The sequence below is a fragment of the Camelina sativa genome, chromosome 9 (assembly GCF_030686135.1).
Source record: "Camelina sativa cultivar CO46 ecotype springtype chromosome 9, ASM3068613v1".
NCBI lineage: Eukaryota > Viridiplantae > Streptophyta > Magnoliopsida > Brassicales > Brassicaceae > Camelina > Camelina sativa.
The window spans coordinates 25205396-25223609 of NC_141888.1; the positions used below are offsets into that span (position 1 = coordinate 25205396).

General features: G+C 35.4%; 6 protein-coding genes and 1 non-coding gene across 7 annotated transcripts; 5 read left to right on the top strand and 2 right to left on the bottom strand.

Moving 5' to 3' along the window:
- Positions 1 to 695: 695 nt before the first annotated feature.
- LOC104711326 (cytochrome P450 71A22) lies at positions 696 to 2492 on the top strand. Its single transcript, XM_010428019.2, has 2 exons — positions 696 to 1703; positions 1792 to 2492. The coding sequence occupies exons 1-2, from the start codon at positions 840 to 842 to the stop codon at positions 2401 to 2403; spliced, it is 1476 nt and encodes a 491-aa protein (XP_010426321.1). The 5' UTR covers positions 696 to 839; the 3' UTR covers positions 2404 to 2492.
- Positions 2415 to 3854, bottom strand: LOC104711325 (protein-L-isoaspartate O-methyltransferase 1). The gene is made up of 4 exons (XM_010428018.3): positions 3667 to 3854; positions 3180 to 3450; positions 2909 to 3073; positions 2415 to 2837 (listed from the first exon to the last, which is right to left on the bottom strand). The coding sequence occupies exons 1-4, from the start codon at positions 3670 to 3672 to the stop codon at positions 2587 to 2589; spliced, it is 693 nt and encodes a 230-aa protein (XP_010426320.1). The 5' UTR covers positions 3673 to 3854; the 3' UTR covers positions 2415 to 2586.
- A 203-nt stretch (positions 3855 to 4057) lies between these two features.
- TRNAT-UGU (transfer RNA threonine (anticodon UGU)) lies at positions 4058 to 4129 on the top strand. Its single transcript has one exon. It is a non-coding gene; the product is annotated as a tRNA-Thr (tRNA).
- Positions 4130 to 4198: 69 nt separating this feature from the next.
- On the top strand, positions 4199 to 4873 carry LOC147938715 (uncharacterized). The gene is given in 2 exon segments (XM_087467398.1): positions 4199 to 4537; positions 4540 to 4873. Coding segments are annotated over 2 exon segments (396 nt in total). The 5' UTR covers positions 4199 to 4309; the 3' UTR covers positions 4708 to 4873.
- Positions 4874 to 7369: 2496 nt separating this feature from the next.
- Positions 7370 to 9024, top strand: LOC104711327 (KDEL-tailed cysteine endopeptidase CEP2-like). The gene is made up of 3 exons (XM_010428020.3): positions 7370 to 7963; positions 8103 to 8479; positions 8627 to 9024. Exons 1-3 carry the CDS (start codon positions 7522 to 7524, stop codon positions 8888 to 8890), a joined length of 1083 nt encoding a protein of 360 aa, XP_010426322.2. The 5' UTR covers positions 7370 to 7521; the 3' UTR covers positions 8891 to 9024.
- A 2833-nt stretch (positions 9025 to 11857) lies between these two features.
- Positions 11858 to 13550, top strand: LOC104711329 (KDEL-tailed cysteine endopeptidase CEP3). Its single transcript, XM_010428023.3, has 3 exons — positions 11858 to 12350; positions 12610 to 12989; positions 13156 to 13550. The coding sequence occupies exons 1-3, from the start codon at positions 11912 to 11914 to the stop codon at positions 13429 to 13431; spliced, it is 1095 nt and encodes a 364-aa protein (XP_010426325.1). The 5' UTR covers positions 11858 to 11911; the 3' UTR covers positions 13432 to 13550.
- On the bottom strand, positions 13539 to 16063 carry LOC104711328 (BTB/POZ and TAZ domain-containing protein 2). The gene is made up of 5 exons (XM_010428021.3): positions 15706 to 16063; positions 15471 to 15613; positions 14959 to 15262; positions 14300 to 14643; positions 13539 to 13946 (listed from the first exon to the last, which is right to left on the bottom strand). Exons 1-5 carry the CDS (start codon positions 15847 to 15849, stop codon positions 13751 to 13753), a joined length of 1131 nt encoding a protein of 376 aa, XP_010426323.1. The 5' UTR covers positions 15850 to 16063; the 3' UTR covers positions 13539 to 13750.
- Positions 16064 to 18214: the final 2151 nt, after the last annotated feature.

The window sequence follows — 18214 nt, forward strand, 5'->3', positions numbered from 1 at the left end:
ACTAATTTAGAAAGCCAAGTGAGCTTATAACTTGATTCGTTTTTTCTGCACAACAAGCATCATCAATCTATTTTTGAAACAAGCATGAGAATCCGTCATAGATTTGGATCAGTCTTGAAAACATATCAAACGAATCTTGAAAACTTTCTGTCACGTCCTACGGATCCAAACTATACCCGCAGAGAATCCGTCATAGATTTGGATCGGAACTAAAAGACTCATAGTCAAAATTTCTAACCCGAATTGGAGAGAATTTGGATCGGAACTAAAAGATATGGGATAGTCATTTCATTTTCTAGCATGAATGCTCACGTATAAATTATTGTGAAACTTATAATTAAAGATTTTTAAGAATAAATATTAGAGAAAATTCGAAGTTTTTTTTGTAATATTCAATCTTTAATAACCGTCTTCTTTACCAAAGCACATTGACATTGTTGATATACATAACAAACTGTTTTGTGAGAGGTCACACTCGTTACTCTTGAGAGGATGTAGATGGAAACCCTAAACCCTAATCTCTCATGTTCAAAAATGGACGGCACTTTGGAAAATTCGACGTTTAATAATCTACTTTCGAGTGGAATAATATTTAATTATCCACGTACGTACGTAAGACAATTTGAGTGGATAATAGTTTTGGTCCCAGATGAAACTTGGCTTGTATACATATACGTCCAACATTCTGGCCTACTATAGGAATTTTGTGGTTCATTCTATATGCACCACCCATCTACATTTCTACTTTAGTATAAGCTTGAACAATTTTTCTTTCTATACGAATCAGGAACACGTAATTCTTAAGAACTCTTTACAAGAAAGTCTTGAAGAATCCAAACATGGAAATGATGATGACGATACTTCTTCTATGTTCAGCAACCTTCATTACCATTCTCTTCTTCAAAAAACAGATGACTCGAAAGAAAAGCAACACACCGGTGTCACCACCGAGACTTCCGTTGATCGGAAACCTTCATCAGCTCGGCCGCCACCCTCACCGATCACTGTGCTCTCTCAGCAACCGTTACGGTCCTCTCATGCTCCTTCATTTTGGTCGTGTCCCCGTTCTTGTAGTCTCTTCCGCAGATATGGCTCGAGATATTTTGAAGACGCATGACCTCGTTTTTGCTAGCCGTCCACGGTCAAAAATATTTGAGAAGCTTCTTTACGATAGGCATGATGTGGCATCAGCTCCTTATGGAGAGTATTGGAGGCAAATGAAGAGTGTGTGCGTCCTCCAACTCCTCAACAACAAAATGGTCCGGTCTTTTCGAAACGTGAGACAAGAAGAGATTAGTCTGATGATGGAGAAGATCCATAAATCAAGTTCTTTGAGGGTGAACCTAAGCGAGCTATTGGTGAGTTTAACGAACGATGTGATATCTAGAGTTGCCCTGGGACGGAAATACAGCAGTGAAACGGATTCTAAGGAGTTAATGAAAAGGCTCGTGAGGCTACTGGGCGAGTTTAGTGTGGGGACTTATGTACCGTGGCTTGCATGGATTGATTGGATCTCTGGTTTGGATGGACAGCTAAAAAAGACAGGCAATGATCTTGATGAGTTCTTGGAGAGAGTTGTGCAAGATCATGATGATGGCGACCACCGCGCTAGGAATGACTTTGTGGATGTGTTGCTCGCAATTCAGAGAGAGAAGAGCGTCGGGTTTGAAATCAACCGGTTAAGCATAAAGGCTATCATCTTGGTAAAGGGTTAAGACGAAATCAAATTCTTATTCATTGATGTTTTAATTTATATAACCGTAGTTCTTGTTTTGGTTTTTCACTTTTTAGGATGTTGTTGTGGGTGGTACGGATACATCTTACGCACTTCTGGAGTGGGCAATGACAGAGCTTCTTCGTCACCCAGACTGTATGAACAGACTCCAGGAAGAAGTCCGCACGATTTGTAAGGGAAAATCAAGTGTACCAGAAGAAGACATTCAAGACATGAACTACTTAAAAGCTGTGATCAAAGAGACAATGAGGCTACATCCTCCAATTCCATTGATGTTTCCTCACGAATCAACAGAAGATGTCAGAGTAAGAGACTACAACATACCTGCGGGTACGCAGGTAATGATCAATGTTTGGGCGATCGGGAGAGATGCTGCGTCGTGGGGACCAGATGCAGAGGAGTTTAGACCGGAGAGACATTTAAATTCATACGTTGATTTCCGGGGTCAGAATTTTGAGCTGATTCCATTTGGAGCAGGGAGAAGGATTTGCCCAGCAATATCATTCGCTGTGGTGTTGATTGAGGTGGTTTTGGCTAACTTAGTGCATCAGTGCGATTGGAGATTACCAGATGAATATACAGAAGATCAAACCAGTGTCGCTGAATCAACCGGTATGGCGATTCACCGCTTGTTCCCTCTTTACGCCATTGCATCATCTACTACTTGATGGAGGCATTATATACTAAATGGTTTATTATGTTTACGTGTACACAAACAAGTTTACTTATTTGAAAGTCTTACCACACAAGTCACAAAGAGATCTTTAAGATTCGAGTTCTTGACTAACTACACTAATTTCGAAAAGCCAACTGAGCTTACTTGATTCATTCTTCTGTACAACGAACATTCATCAGTCTCCTCTCAGCTGGGCTTCACGGCTAGTCAAAGGAACATAACGAACCGAAGTTTCACTCTTGATGCTAACCAAACCATCTGAATTCTTATCCACAACTTGCAGATCTTGAAATATGTTCCCAACCGGGATCACCAGTCTCCCACCAGGTTTCAACTGATCAATCAACGCCTCTGGGATCTCAGGTGCTGCTGCTCCAACATGAATAGCATCATAAGGAGCAAACTCAGCCCATCCTTGCCTCCCATCTATTTTAAAACCAGCAACGTTAATAAAAAAAAAAAACACCAAACAAAACATGAATGGGAAGGAAGCTCACCGCCAACATGAATAGCAAGAGACCCTTCTTTAAGCAATGACGAAGCACCACTCGCTTCAATATTCTTAACAGAAGAAGCCACAAGTTCAGGAATGTGTTCCACACCAATAGCACGCCCTTCTGATCCAACCATAACCGCAAAGCAAGCCGTTAAGTACCCAGTACCTACCAAAATTAAAATCACATTTCTTATTCATCCTCCTCAAAAGCAAAAAAAAAAAAAAAGACTATATAGACTGAAGTAAACAAAAAAAAAAAAAAAAAAACAAACCGGAGCCGACATCAAGAACACGCATTCCGGGTTTCAAATGGTTTTCAAGAAGTTGAAGACACATAGCGTGCATATGAGGAGCTGATATAGTCACATTGTAACCAATAGACAGGGGACTATCAACATAAGCGGATGAACGATCTGGCACAAATACGCCTCTATCTACAGCCTCCATAGCTTTAGCAACTTCATCTGATGTAACAATACCATGATTTTGCAGATTTTCAACCATAGCTTTGTTCTTGTTGATACTGCTTGGACTCCAAAATTGCTACAACATCATCGATTACCAAAACAAAAACCCCAAAAAAAAATTAAGGCGTATCTAGTGATTGAAACGATCTAGTTCAAATGATTACTAGTCTTGGTGATCTCAATCGCAGCGATAAGTATTGAATAGAATTGGGCAATGGAAATCGCAATTACTACATCTATTGATTCGAATCAAATCGATTATACAGTAGAGAGAGAGAGAGAGAGAGATTACCTTCATGTTTATGTGAGAGAAAGCTTCCGGTGAGAAGAGAGAGTGATAAGTTCAATTCAATCAATGGGAGCAAAGAGAGCAGAGTGAGACGAGAGAGAAAGTGGTGGCGATTGCGCATAGTAGCGGAAATTGCACGCAACGAGCGCGTTTGGTTCCTTTTTTTGCATCTTTTCTATATTTTCTTTCATATTTTAGTATTTACCCCATACATTTTTTATTTATCATTTTGGCCCAAACTTTTTGTTACTTTATGGTTTTTTACAAAATTTCCCACCATTTTCTTCTACATTTTATCATTCATCTCATATTTTTTTCTCTACAAATTTGACCCACAGTGTAAATTTCTTGAATTTCTGAATTTTTTATAAATGACAATTAAGGAAACAAAGATGCCCTTATAGCTCAGTGGTAGAGCGTCAGTCTTGTAAACTGAAGGTCCGTAGTTCGATCCTGCGTGAGGGCACCTTTTTTTTATCAATAGTTATGATGAAACCCAAACAACGTCGTAGTAGTTTATAACTTAAAAAAATGCAACAACGTCGTTTTGAAGATTCGGAAGACTTCACAAAAACCTCAGTGACACTGATGATGACGAGACCGCACGGCAATCGTCGGGTTCGTTTTAGGGTTTTTGATCTTGAAAATGGCGAATCTTGTGCACAGATTTCTCAGGAACAAGTCATTTTTAAGAACAATCCCGAAGCTCACCACCACTACGTATCCTTTAACTCATCAGAAGCCTTGCATCAGCAACGTCGTCGAGTCTGTTGTATCTGTAGAATTCGATCCGGTGATTAACGTCCCCGGAACTAAATCTCTCAGGTTTTACCCTAGTTACCCAATTGGGTACGGGTTTAACCCGACTTTGGTTAAGGATGACTCGGGTTTAATCAAAACGGTATTTCGTTTGTGGATACGGTGGTGGAGGAGAAGGACACGGTGATTTATGCAGATAGCGTGAAGAAGAAGAAGAGAAAGAAGAAGATGAACAAGCACAAGTATAGGAAACTCAGGAAACGTCTTGGACGCAAATCCAAGTAGAGGTTGCTTTGTTTGTTTCGATTCCCCCTGTTTTGCTAAATATTTCGGTGAGAGAAAAGTTTGAAACTTTTTTCTTCTAAACATTGGGGATTAATATCAGATCGAACAATGTTACAATTCTAGTGTTAATCATTTGTTTATCTCAATAGTTTCATGAAATTATCTACACCGTTGCAGTGTTTGCTCTGTGTTATCGCTTCAACTGAGTGTGCTTATAAATGGGAATGTTTCAAGTTTGTGTTTTTTTTGTTTCTTGCATTGTCCTAACTACTGTGGTTTCTTCTTCTTAGCTAACTCAGAAAAAGCTGTGATTTTTTATAGGCTTGAGTTTGTGATGGTATTACTATTGACTTTTTGCTTTGATCGGCATTTTGTGATGATCTTGATCCTTGAAATCCACTTAGGATAGTGGAATTTAAAGTTAGGTGTGTTAATTTGAGATTACTCCTAACTGATATAACATCAGATTCTGAAAATTTGTAGGCTATATAGTCTGATTGTTTTCTTGTTACGTAATGACTCATTGAACCGATGAGATCCGGGTGGTAGGTATCAACCGGTGTGTTATTTTGTTGTTGTTGCAAATACTGTCTTATCGAAAACATGTTGATTTTTCTGCTTAGTGTCCTTAGCATTTATGAAATTCTTAATGGAGGAAATCACAAACATTGTGATTACTAATTAAAAAAAATAGATTCTCCAATGGGGTTGTGTTGTAGGCATTTGCTGTATATGTTTTAACTGGCATCTAGAGTTGTTTGCTTGTACTATTGAGATTACTTCGATTGAGTGGATTACTACTAATCCGAGGGTTTGGTTGACCTAATTTCCAACAATCATCCTAGCACCATGTTTCTTTTTTGGCTTCCTCTTCAATCATGTAAAGTTTTAAATCATTCAAAAGATTTGGGAATCTTAATGTTTTGGATATTAAATTGGATAAGGTTTTAAGGACATTTAAGGCACGCTAGCTGTGTGGATCGGTCCACGATCCCTATACAAAGAACACGTTATTGTAAATTTATATTATTGGGTTTCGAACGTATATAATACACGCAACCAAATACTAAATTAATAAGAATCACTTGACAAGAAACTAGGAAACATCTAACCACGTCGTTGCATTTTTGGGGATCTTATGATTTCTACAACACACAAACTTAAACAAAAAGATAGCTATATTATGCTATTTACATATAGGCTCAAAACCAAGATAACATCGGTACATGTTGCAAGTAAAAATTATTCAACCTCCTTATAGAGGTGAGAAAATTATCAAGTAATATCATTATTCATTAGTATTTCATAAAAGCTATAATATTTTCTTAACTTCATTCATCCATCATCCATGGGAGTTAGTCATACAAAAAAATGTATACTACATGCTTATGCGAAAAGTGGAATCTCTTTCGTACATATGAATATTGGCCAAGGATTACGATATCAAAGTAAATTATTTAATTACAAAGAATGATTAAGTTATGATCCAACCACTATGATCCAACCACGATGCGGATACTAAGCCAAGATTCCAATTATTCTTTCATATCCACTACACATTAAGATCTTTTTCTCTTTTTTTTTTGTTCGCAAGTGTTCGCTCATCTTGCCTTCTCAAGAATTCAGAATAACAAATAACTAGAGATTAAGATATGGAAATGTAAATAAATCGCCACGAGACGAGATCCTCTCTCGTAGAACACATGGCATTACCGGGATCAATGGAGAAAAAAATGTTTTCTATATGACCAGTACATAGTCATTAATTAAGTGGTCGATTTTAATCAATTATTTTGTTACGTAATCGCTCGGTGCATGGTTTTAAGACGTGTGTTTCTAAAAGCTAATCATGTTGCTTTCATATGGTGGAATCTAAAAGTTTTTTATGCTTCAAAAAAATGTGAGTTTAAGATTCAAAAACTGCAAATGATTATAGTTTGGGGATTCAAGTTTTTCCAATGAATCTTAGAAATTATCAGACTCGTACATAATCACGTGTGATGCAAATTATAAATGTACTAGATGAAAAATTTCTTGTAATTTTAATGTATTAAACGCATCACCTGTTACGCTAACACATAACCAAAATCTTTCTAAAAAAATTAAAGATACGATAATCATATAATCAAAACAGTTTTCTTCTCATTTTAAAAACGATCGAAATATTTATTCTCCCGTTTAAAAAACTTGACGACCGAAGATTTTTATTGTACAAGGCATTAGGTCAACAATGCCATGGTGTGAACTGTGAATAGCTTTTGTCACCACGGTTTTGGGTACATCTCTTAATCTTAATTATTGCTTTCATTATTCTCTTAAGCGACTTGTTGCTTCATTTCAATTTTCCCATTATTGTATAAAACTATCCATCAACCATGACAAATTATTCCTTTTTTAAGTATACATTTAGTTTTCTTTCACTGTCATCTAAATTAGTCAAATCGAACATTCATATCATATGTATACACAACACACACAACATATATAGTTATATAAGCATGAAATTTTATAAAATCAGAAATAGTAAATATTATGATAGTATATTGTACACTATTTTTTAAAAATCACACTTATGATGGGTTCCTTAATCGGTTAATCGAATCGGAAGCGTGTCCTAAAAGCGTTCCATAAGTCTAATTAACCAAGACGTATACACAATAATGATTCACTTTAAAATAACGTTGATGGTAGTTGAGTCATTTTAAGTCTCAAAAGAAAAATATTTCTCTGTGCCTATATATTTCCGACACCATTTCATTGAACTTTCAACCTGAAACAAATAATCAACAAAAAAAAAAAAAAAAAAAACACACAATGAAGAAACTTCTTTTGATATTTCTCTTTTGTCTTGTCATTCTCCAAACTGCTTGTGGATTCGATTACCAGGACAAGGAAATAGAGAGCGAAGAGGGCTTATCAAATATGTATGACAGATGGAGGAGCCACCATTCTGTTCCTAGGAGTCTCCACGAAAGGGAGAAGAGATTCAACGTCTTCAGACACAACGTGATGCATGTTCACAACACCAACAAGAAGAACAAATCCTACAAACTTAAGCTCAACAAGTTTGCAGATCTAACCATAAATGAGTTCAAGAATGCCTACACCGGTTCTAACATCAAACATCACCGGATGTTGCAAGGACTGAAACGCGGCTCCAAACAGTTCATGTATGACAATGCGTCCGGATTACCAGCCTCAGTTGATTGGAGAAAGAAAGGTGCTGTCACTGAAATCAAGAATCAAGGGAAGTGTGGTAAGTATATCAATCCATTAGTCAGAAATGCTATATATAAGTGATGTTATCAAGAATCTAATTTTTCTAAAGTAGAAATGATTAATGTAATATCTTCGTTGATATAATGATTTAAACTAGCTGAATATATAATTACCAGGAAGTTGTTGGGCATTCTCTACCGTAGCAGCTGTTGAGGGAATCAACCAGATCAAGACGAAAAAGCTGGTCTCACTGTCTGAACAAGAACTAGTGGATTGTGATACTAACCAGAATGAAGGTTGTAACGGAGGTCTTATGGAGATAGCATTTGAATTCATCAAGAAGAACGGTGGAATCACCACCGAAGATAGCTATCCCTACGAAGGTATTGATGGTAAATGTGACGCTTCAAAAGATAACGGCGTGCTTGTGACGATAGACGGCCATGAAAATGTACCCGAAAACGATGAAAATGCTCTTCTTAAGGCTGTGGCAAACCAACCTGTATCTGTTGCAATTGATGCTGGAAGTTCAGATTTCCAATTTTATTCCGAGGTACATAATATAACATTAATAAAGTTTCGTATCTTGAACATATTATATAGCTACTAAGTTTTTAGATTTGAACCGAAAGAATAAAACGATTAAGTCCAAGCCATATGTCATGTTGTATTGAATATAACAATTGGTAACGTGTTGTAGGGAGTGTTTACGGGATATTGTGGAACAGAGTTGAACCACGGTGTGGCAGCGGTCGGGTACGGATCTAACTCGAAGGGGGAAAAGTATTGGGTAGTGAGAAACTCATGGGGAGCTGAATGGGGAGAGGGGGGATATATAAAGCTTGAGAGAGGGATTGATGAACCAGAAGGGCGTTGCGGGATTGCGATGGAAGCATCGTATCCTATCAAGCTATCGTCTTCTAATCCTTCCCCGAAAGACGATGATGTCAAAGATGAGCTCTAGATTTGTGTACACATTGTGTAAAACAATATTAATGGTGATCCCATTTTCTTGTTGATTCATGTTGTTAATTTCTTCTTCATGATTTGATATTGATGTTGGTTTTGGATTTGAATAAATTTGTCTCGTTTTTCTTTTATCTTTCTCTATTAATTAAGTCAAAAGAATGCAAGTATTTGCCACCAAAAGAACGTAAATATTTGAGATAGACAGAAGACGTATTTATTGTTGTAATTACGACACAACCTGCTGGGATGTAACTCAAACATTTTCTGAAGAACTGTTAAAGTCTAGATAGGCAAAACCGCAAAAGATACAACTCGATTACGTAAGGTGGTTTCTTTGTTTAATTTTGAACTCGATTAAATACAGCATTGCTCCCATAAGTACGACGTAGTTCTAACATAAACTATTGTCCCATCCTAAGGAACGAACGTGGAGTCAAGCCAACTCGAGCTTATTTGCTTTTGCATTATAAAACTCTCCATTGAAATCCATATCTATAATTTAATGACAAGGACCCGACCTATCTTATCTTTACCATTTAAATAATCTTACGGGAAATGGGAATGGACGTGCCTATTGTATTTCTACAAATCTTTTTTTTAATAAATACTTTTCAACTGTTTCTACCAAATATAAATTCTCATATCAGTTAAAATTTATAATATATCATAAAGTTCCTCGCGTTTCACGTGTTTTATAAAACGTATCCGTTCTTGCTTTTGTCCCACGCACGATCTTTTCACCCTACTTTCTCATTTAGTCGATCTCATGTACATATATCGCATATATACACATGTATTAATAATTCAATATACATTAATAGAGACACGCAAAGATAAGCTTTACTAGTTCTCGTGGTGAGGACTAGAAGTAGAACGCAACGCAAGTCACTAATGATTATTATTGGTTCGAAAAACTACAACATAAGCAGCTGACTCAAGTCACTCAACCATACTACTGAACATAGTTATATCGATAAATTGAATGTCATAAGAAATCTACAATGTTACGATTTTAGGAATGGCTATTTACGATTTTGATGATGTATTGATGCAGTGAGTTTGATATATAACTAGATTTTAACCCGCGGTTCACCGCGGGATTATTTTTTTATACTAAAATCATTAAATTTTAAATTGTAATTGTTAGTTAATTTTTTACGTTTTATTTGAAGTTTAAGATTTTATAATTGTATTTTGATTGTTAATTCGATTTAATCTGCGCTTTATATACAACATAATAATTTATTTTTGTTATAAATTAATTTCACCAACCCAAAATAAAAATATTCGGAGGATGAACCAGAATTCATTACAAAACTTATTAATATCTGTTTATATTATTAAGTTGTACCAGTTTATTTATAATAATCATGTATATGGAGGTGTCGAACAGGTCGGTCCACATTTCTTTTTTCATGGACCGCAGCGGGTCAACCCGCTAAGACCGTGGTCGTTAAAGTTATGCCCAAGCATGTCCTCAACCTAAATTTTATATTAATTATTCTTAAAAATTTAGTGGCAAAGAAAAAAAAAGAAATTTTAAAATAGATTATAATATTTATATTTTGTAGTTATCTTAATTGGTATAAATTAAGTTTCCTCACATTATCACATATTTCATGTATTATATATACAGAACTATGTAACAATATTATTTATATAATATATTTATTTTAATCTTATATTTGTAGTTTTTGGGACAACCCGCCAACATACCTTGCTAAAATCCGTAATCCCGATAAACTTAATTGTATTGACCATATTTTAATGGTACACCACATGCCTATATTTTCTATATAAACTATATCTTTAGAAATTTATTACTTTTTAGTATAATATATTGATGGTCGTAGCGATGGATTATTGACATTTTAAATTTATAAGAATATCGATCATAACCCGTCCCATCATAATTTAAATTTATTAAAGTTTATTAAATAATATATTCAAAACATTTATAAAAATTAATTGATATACAGAAATCTGACTGTTTAGGAATTTAAGATTTTTTTTGTTTTATGTATTTTTTAGGGATTTTATTTGGTAATGTTATTTTTCCACAAATCTTGTTATAGATTAAATATTTTATATTTAGTAGAGGAACTCTTTAGATTTTATATATATTAAAGACGGAAAATCTGGAGGAATTTTTTTAAAAATTAAAAAATTTGAAGTAATTGAATATGATTGATTGAAATGAATATAGAGTTTTCTATATTGGAAAAGCAAAAATTTTGTTTAGTTTTGCAGAAAATAAGTTTCAGAGGTGGAGATAATTTAGGAAAATTATATTGGATTGATAGGAGAATATTTAATTAATATACCTTATTTTGCATATTTCGATTTTTTGTTTTATTTTTTTTTAAAGTATTTTAATGATAATAGCATTGGTTGTAATTGTAAATATCTTTGAAATCCAAGCCTTCTTTTCAAAAATGCTGTGAAAATAATAATATAGATAAGTACGGATGTTATGGTTGATCAAAAGTACAAGGACTAACTCGGTTTAGTCTGTGTCACAAGTCCATACCATAAATTAGCGAATAGTGAATTTCAAAGGAAAAAAAGAAGAAAAAAAACAAAAAACGAACAGGTTTAGGTTCTATGTAGACTACATAAAATCAATCATGCAACGGTTATGTTGTACCGCATCAAACTCAAACATGCCAATTTTTGTCCGGTTAACTGACAGCCCGATGAGCCACAAAATATCGAACTGGTGTCTAAACCAGACCGGAACATTTCTGGTCATAACTCATTCTAATTAAGCATTGGTCTCGGAAAAAACAAATGTTATACGTACCATGCCAATAATCATATTACATGTATGTAACCCTTTTTCAAAAATAACAATAATAAGAATAATAATTGCATGTATGTTTAAATTAAAATATAGTGCAATCAGTCAATAATAAGAATAATAATTGCATGTATGTATTCATGTTCCCATCTCTAATCATTTCATATAATCATATAAAAACATAACCCAAAAAAACAAGAAGAAGAAACTAAAGAGATGAAACTTTTCTATATCGTTCTCTCTTTTCTCTTCCTCCTCCAAGCATCTCAGGGATTCGATTTCGACGAAAAAGAGTTAGAGACCGAAGAGAGCGTATGGAAGCTATATGAGAGGTGGAGAGGCCACCACTCTGTATCCAGAGCCTCCCATGAGGCACTCAAGCGGTTCAACGTTTTTAGACACAATGTGCTTCATGTCCACAGGACGAACAAGAAGAACAAGCCTTACAAACTAAAGATCAATAGATTCGCTGACATAACTCACCACGAGTTTAGAAACTCATACGCTGGCTCTAATGTTAAGCACCACCGGATGCTCCGTGGTCCTAAGCGCGGATCTGGTAGGTTCATGTATGAGAATGTGACAATAGTTCCTAGTTCTGTTGATTGGAGAGAGAAAGGAGCTGTCACTAAAGTCAAGAATCAACAAGATTGTGGTAATTAAGAGATTCTTATGAGCTTAAATGATTATTGTGTTCTTTTAGAATCAAGAAATCTTTATAAGTGACTCTTTTCTTGTTTGATTTCTGAGAAACTTTATGAACATCTGAAGTAAATTAGTGCCTACTGCTCTATTTCTGATTGATCTATTAAAAGTATTTTCAAAAAAAAAACAATTTGTGAACTGAATTAAACATTTGCTCTGTTTTTTTGCTCTGTTTATTGAATCACTAATATAGAAACTAAACTTTTCAGGAAGTTGTTGGGCGTTTTCGACAGTAGCAGCAGTAGAAGGGATAAACAAGATCAGAACAAACAAACTAGTTTCATTGTCGGAACAAGAGCTTGTTGACTGTGACACTGAAGAGAATCAAGGTTGTGCAGGAGGTCTCATGGAACCTGCGTTTGAATTTATCAAGAACAATGGTGGCATCAAGACCGAAGAGACGTATCCTTACGATTCCAATGACGTTGAGCTCTGCAGAGCTAAGTACGTTGATGGAGAAACTGTAACGATCGATGGACACGAACATGTCGCTGATAATGATGAGGAAGCACTTCTCAAAGCTGTTGCTCACCAACCTGTTTCTGTAGCCATTGATGCTGGGAGCTCAGATTTCCAGCTTTACTCTGAGGTATAACTTATGAATTAACTAGAAACATCTCTTTGAATATCACTAATCACATCATTAAGATTTAACTTCAGTATGTAAATGTAACAATCTTAATGCAACACAATACCAAATTGTATGCCAATGAACATTATTTCACTAGAGAAAATGTGCATGCATTGTATTGTAGGGTGTGTTTACCGGAGAATGTGGGACTCAGTTGAACCATGGGGTGGCGATTGTCGGATATGGAGAGACCAAAAATGGAACAAAGTATTGGATAGTGAGGAACTCATGGGGACCTGAATGGGGAGAAGAAGGCTATGTTCGGATAGAAAGAGGAATAGCTGAGAATGAAGGACGTTGTGGTATAGCCATGGAGGCTTCTTATCCCACCAAGCTCTCCTCGACTGGTCCCTCTACTCATGAGTCAGTAGCTCGTGATGATGTTAAAGACGAACTTTAGATACTCTTGAGTCGTTGAAGACTAAATTTCAACGATTCTTATGGTGATCTGACACTAAGTGTATCATTTTATGGGTTGAGATCATATACACTATTTAATCATAATAATTTTCCTTTCAATTCGAGAACATTGATTTATTTTAATATACTACATGCTAACATTATGAGATTAAGTGAACAAACAAATGTACCAATTTAAAAGGGTTTACTCACATAGAAACTAAACCCTCTAAACTGATCACAGGGATCATATAACTCTTGATAGTTCCCTAACCCATACTACAAAAAGAATCCAACTAACTAATACAATTATAAGAAAATTAATCTTCATTATTATCTACAAACCCCAAAAGCTCCTTTGTTTTGATTAAATTTTCAGCTTCCTCTTCACATTTGTTCTTCTTTGACTGACATAACGAAGACATAGCTTTTGCAGTTACAACCCTTGTCACCAAAAGCTTCCACTTGGTGTCTTCACCCATCTTCTTGTCTTGTTCTCCCCTTTTCTTAAATTGCCTGCTCCAAAAAAAGAGTTGAATATGACAAATGAGATTCTAAATATCTACAAATTTCGAAAATCCAAAAGAAAAATATAATATCTACAAATTTCAAAAACTTCCAAAATTTTGCAGCCGTTGGATTACGACCCATCATCAATTCTCATAGCAATTTGCAACTTTTTTTTGAGGTGGGTCATCACAAAAGTGTCAACATAAAACAAACGCTTTTTTTGTTTGATAACAACAAAACGTTGGTTTTAATAACTCGAAGCTAATTGATATATAAACGAGTGCATTGATCCGTATTTTTTATATATTCGGTTTTTTTAGTAATAAACATTAATTATAAAGAGGATCATTGGGACATACCTGCAAAGAGGGACGCGACAAGATTCAGGTTGATCACAAACAGAAGAATGTAGCCTAAAGAGTTGAAGCATCCGCTTGCAACGAAGACAACCTTTATCCTTACTCCTCCTTTTGCAAACAGCAAAGTGACGTATCAAAAGCTGGAGACCATAGCACGTGGAGAACGCCTTACAAGGCTTCAAATTCTCCGCAATCATCGTTGGCTTGTTGTTGTTGTCTACTACGTTTGATGGACCGACCAACGTACAACCTTGGGTGCATATGTGCTCTATACACTCCATTGCCTCGCTTAGTTGCATGTATAGATCCTGCTCCTTTCTGTGTCGTCGGCTTCTTTTCTTCCTCTGCATTAAATTAATATCGAACACACAAATCAGAATACGACCAAATGTTTTTAGCGTTAATTAGGTTTATAAACCAAATTAAATCAGACATGAGTTAATTAAACTTATTGCAACAATACCAAACTAAATAACCAGATTTTTTTTTTAACTAACACCAAACCAAATATAAACCAAGCTTAACCAAAAAAAAACCAAGCTTAACCGAAAAATAGCATTTCTGATTTTGTATGATATTATAGAAACCAAACCGAATACTAAAACCAAACTTTAGTCCCTTTTTAGTAATAAGGAAAACAGAGATTTTGTGTTTTTTACCGATTCGGCGTCATCGATGAACTGGAGAATGTCGAGCTCGAGGGAAGGATCATGTTCTTGAAGAAACTTCCATCCTTCGGTCACCTCAACGGTCTTAAACTGCGAATGGATCAGACGCATAGATCGAAGGTAAACATCGGGTGCGTCGCATAGCCGAGCCAGCTGGAGAACGTCGACTACGTTCTCCGCTGTTAACCGCTGTATGATGCCTTTTGAGCAACGTTGCTTCAGCTGCGTGACCATGTAGACATGAGACAACGCTAACAGATGGATCCCATATCTTTCCATCTCATCCTCGGTCAAACTAAAGAAACACAAACAGAGAGGCAAAAGGGTATTTTAGTCCTTTCTGACAGCTATTAATTACGTAATTAGCCGTTGATTATTTCAAATCCGTAACGCTTAAACGTTCACATTATGCTACGTTTTCTTCACTTAATCTAAAATTGATTTAAACCATCGGTTTGAATTTTCTACATTTGAAAATTTCAAGAAGAAGAAACCAAACCAACCTAGAAGTGTAGAGGAATTTGATAAAAACGGAAACGGCGTCGCATGGAACGCCAAGAATCTTGATGACTCTTCTTGATCCACAGCCTCTGTAACGTCGTACCGGTTTCTTGATGATGTTCATTAGCACCGGCGAAGCCAAAGCCTGCATTATCCACAAAAATTTCAGATAAACCAAACCAACCAAACCGGAAAAATTAAACCGTAAACCTTATAAAAAAGAGGATAATAACTTACCAAAACGCCCGAGTGTGCCGGAATTCGACGGTTACCGGAAGTAACGATCTCAACGTCCGACGTCGTCGTGGTTAGATTATGTGAAATTTTATCGTCGTCTTGTTTTGTGGCGGATACGGACATGGCGACAAGAACAGCTTCCATTGAGAGAGAGAGATGTGTGTGGGTTTGAATAAGGCTTTTGGAACATTTCTGGTTTATATAGACGACGTTGGCGAGGTGGGTCGCACTGTAACGTTTTTGATTGCTTACGTGGCCTTTTGGCAAATTATCTAATTTTTATTTCTTTCTTTCTTAGGTGTCGCGTCTCTCTCTCTATTCTTATCTATCTCGCTCACACGTTCGTGATCTGTTTCACATCATTACCTTTTTAATTCTTTTTTTGGTATTATAATGTGATGGAAATAGCATTTTTGGATAAAGAGATGAAGCTGGATCACTTGTACCATTACTTTTATAACGAAAGAGAAGATTTCGTATACAAATTTTATTTTCCATGTATCAAAAACGAACTAAGAAAAATCATATTCAAACGAAACTTCCTACTGTTTAATATTTGACTAGCGATATGTATCTGAAATTTTAAGTGGTTGGAGTTTTGGTAAACTCTTCTTAAGTGTTATCTTGGTCCGTGTGGAGATCATGAATTTTTGGGATAAAGTTATTGCAACTATGAACTCTAAGACAATGAAATATACTGATAAGAGGATAAGAGAATCAACTTGTTCCATAATTTCATGATAATGTACCACGAGCAGAAAACTCGCCTTTTGTTTCTAGCCTATCTAGCATCTATGGTCAAACGACGCACATATTTTTTGTTTATACTTCAACTTAGTACAACGTTTCAATTTTCAAATCCAAAAATTACTTAAGACTTAATTATAATTTATAAAGGTAAGAGCGAAACCACAATCAATATTTTTTCCATTGCAATGCGTGTTGCGTGGTACATTTTTATTATTTAAATATGATTGAGGAGAAAAAAAAAGGAGAACCAAATTGGTGTATTCACCCTTGAAGGTACACACTACACACAATATACATAAAAAAAATATATATACAAATGCATTTGTTTTTCTCAACGTATATTGTGTTAAGATCCCACACTTGATCCTTGATTTAAAAGGGAGATTATTGAGATACATTCCAAGTTTCACGTCGAAAGTTTGAAGGGACTATCATTAATATATAAATGGTTAGTGTCAATGCACTAATTGTCAATTGGTTTTTAGTTAAAAGCCCAAAATAAATTCAAATTTAACATGGTATTAGAGTTAATGTTCAAGTTCTGGTGGACTTAGAAAATTGGATACGGATATGACTCTTGTTAACCCAAGTAAGGGGAATCCAAGAAGAAGTTTATTATCAGTCCAAGTGGGATCGGTTCGAGATGGAGTTATCATCTCAAGAAGGCGGATTAAGATCCCACATTTAATCCTTGTTTTGTAGGGGAAATTGTTGGGATACATTACAAGTTCCACATTAGAAGTTTGAAGAACTATCATTAATATATAAAGGGTTAGGGTCAATCCACTATAATTGCCAATTGATTTTTAGTTGAAAGTCTAAGATAAACCGAAAATTAACATATTGAACGGAGAACAAGTCTAAATCTTAGTACATTGACACAATAACCTCCGAAAAGAATCCGATAAACTAAGATTCTCACCATTGAAGCTTTTACTATAATATTTACAAGTTACAACAGCCACACACACACAAAAGAAAAAGGCATCTACCAGAGCGTATACTGAAGTACATAACTTAGCTAAAGAATGCCTCAAACGCTTTCTAATAGTCGCGCATTTCCCACTAACAAGCTCAAGTACGCATTTCTATAAGCTTATATTTGTTTTAAATATTTTAGTATCACCGACTTGGTGTAACATAAGAATCTAACATAGATAATGTTCTATTTGATTTGTGTATTGAGTCGGATCAAGGCACCACTGCCCGTATTTTGAAATGCCAACATTATGAATATAAAATGAAAAACACATTAGTATAATTACGTTCCTGAAAAGGTGACTATTATAAGGTTGCTTTTGTTTGTGATCCCACAAAACAATACGACCTTTTGTTCCATGTAGGCAGATTTATGTTTTCTTATGTATCCAATGTGGTGTTGTTCAAAAAAAAAAAAAAAAAAATGTATCCAATGTGGAAAGTGAAATAACCGGGACCAAAATTTGGCGTTGTCGTCAAAGGGCTATGTTTATTAAAATCTAGAAAAGCCGGTTATTGCAACAAACCGACCTTTGGCTCTTCCCAAAAGCCACCTTCCTCATCCCTCGTGGCATTTTGTTCTCATCTAATCTTATAAGCTAGCCTTCTTGTATCACCACTTGTTTATCCACATTAATGTGTGACACAATTTGTGTCAACGAATTTGTGTTCTATTAAAATATTTGCCATATGATAGATGAAAAACGATTTCAAACGATCTTATCCCTTTCGGCTATATTTCTAAATATCTTAGTAATATCTTTCAACTCCTATTGTCTTA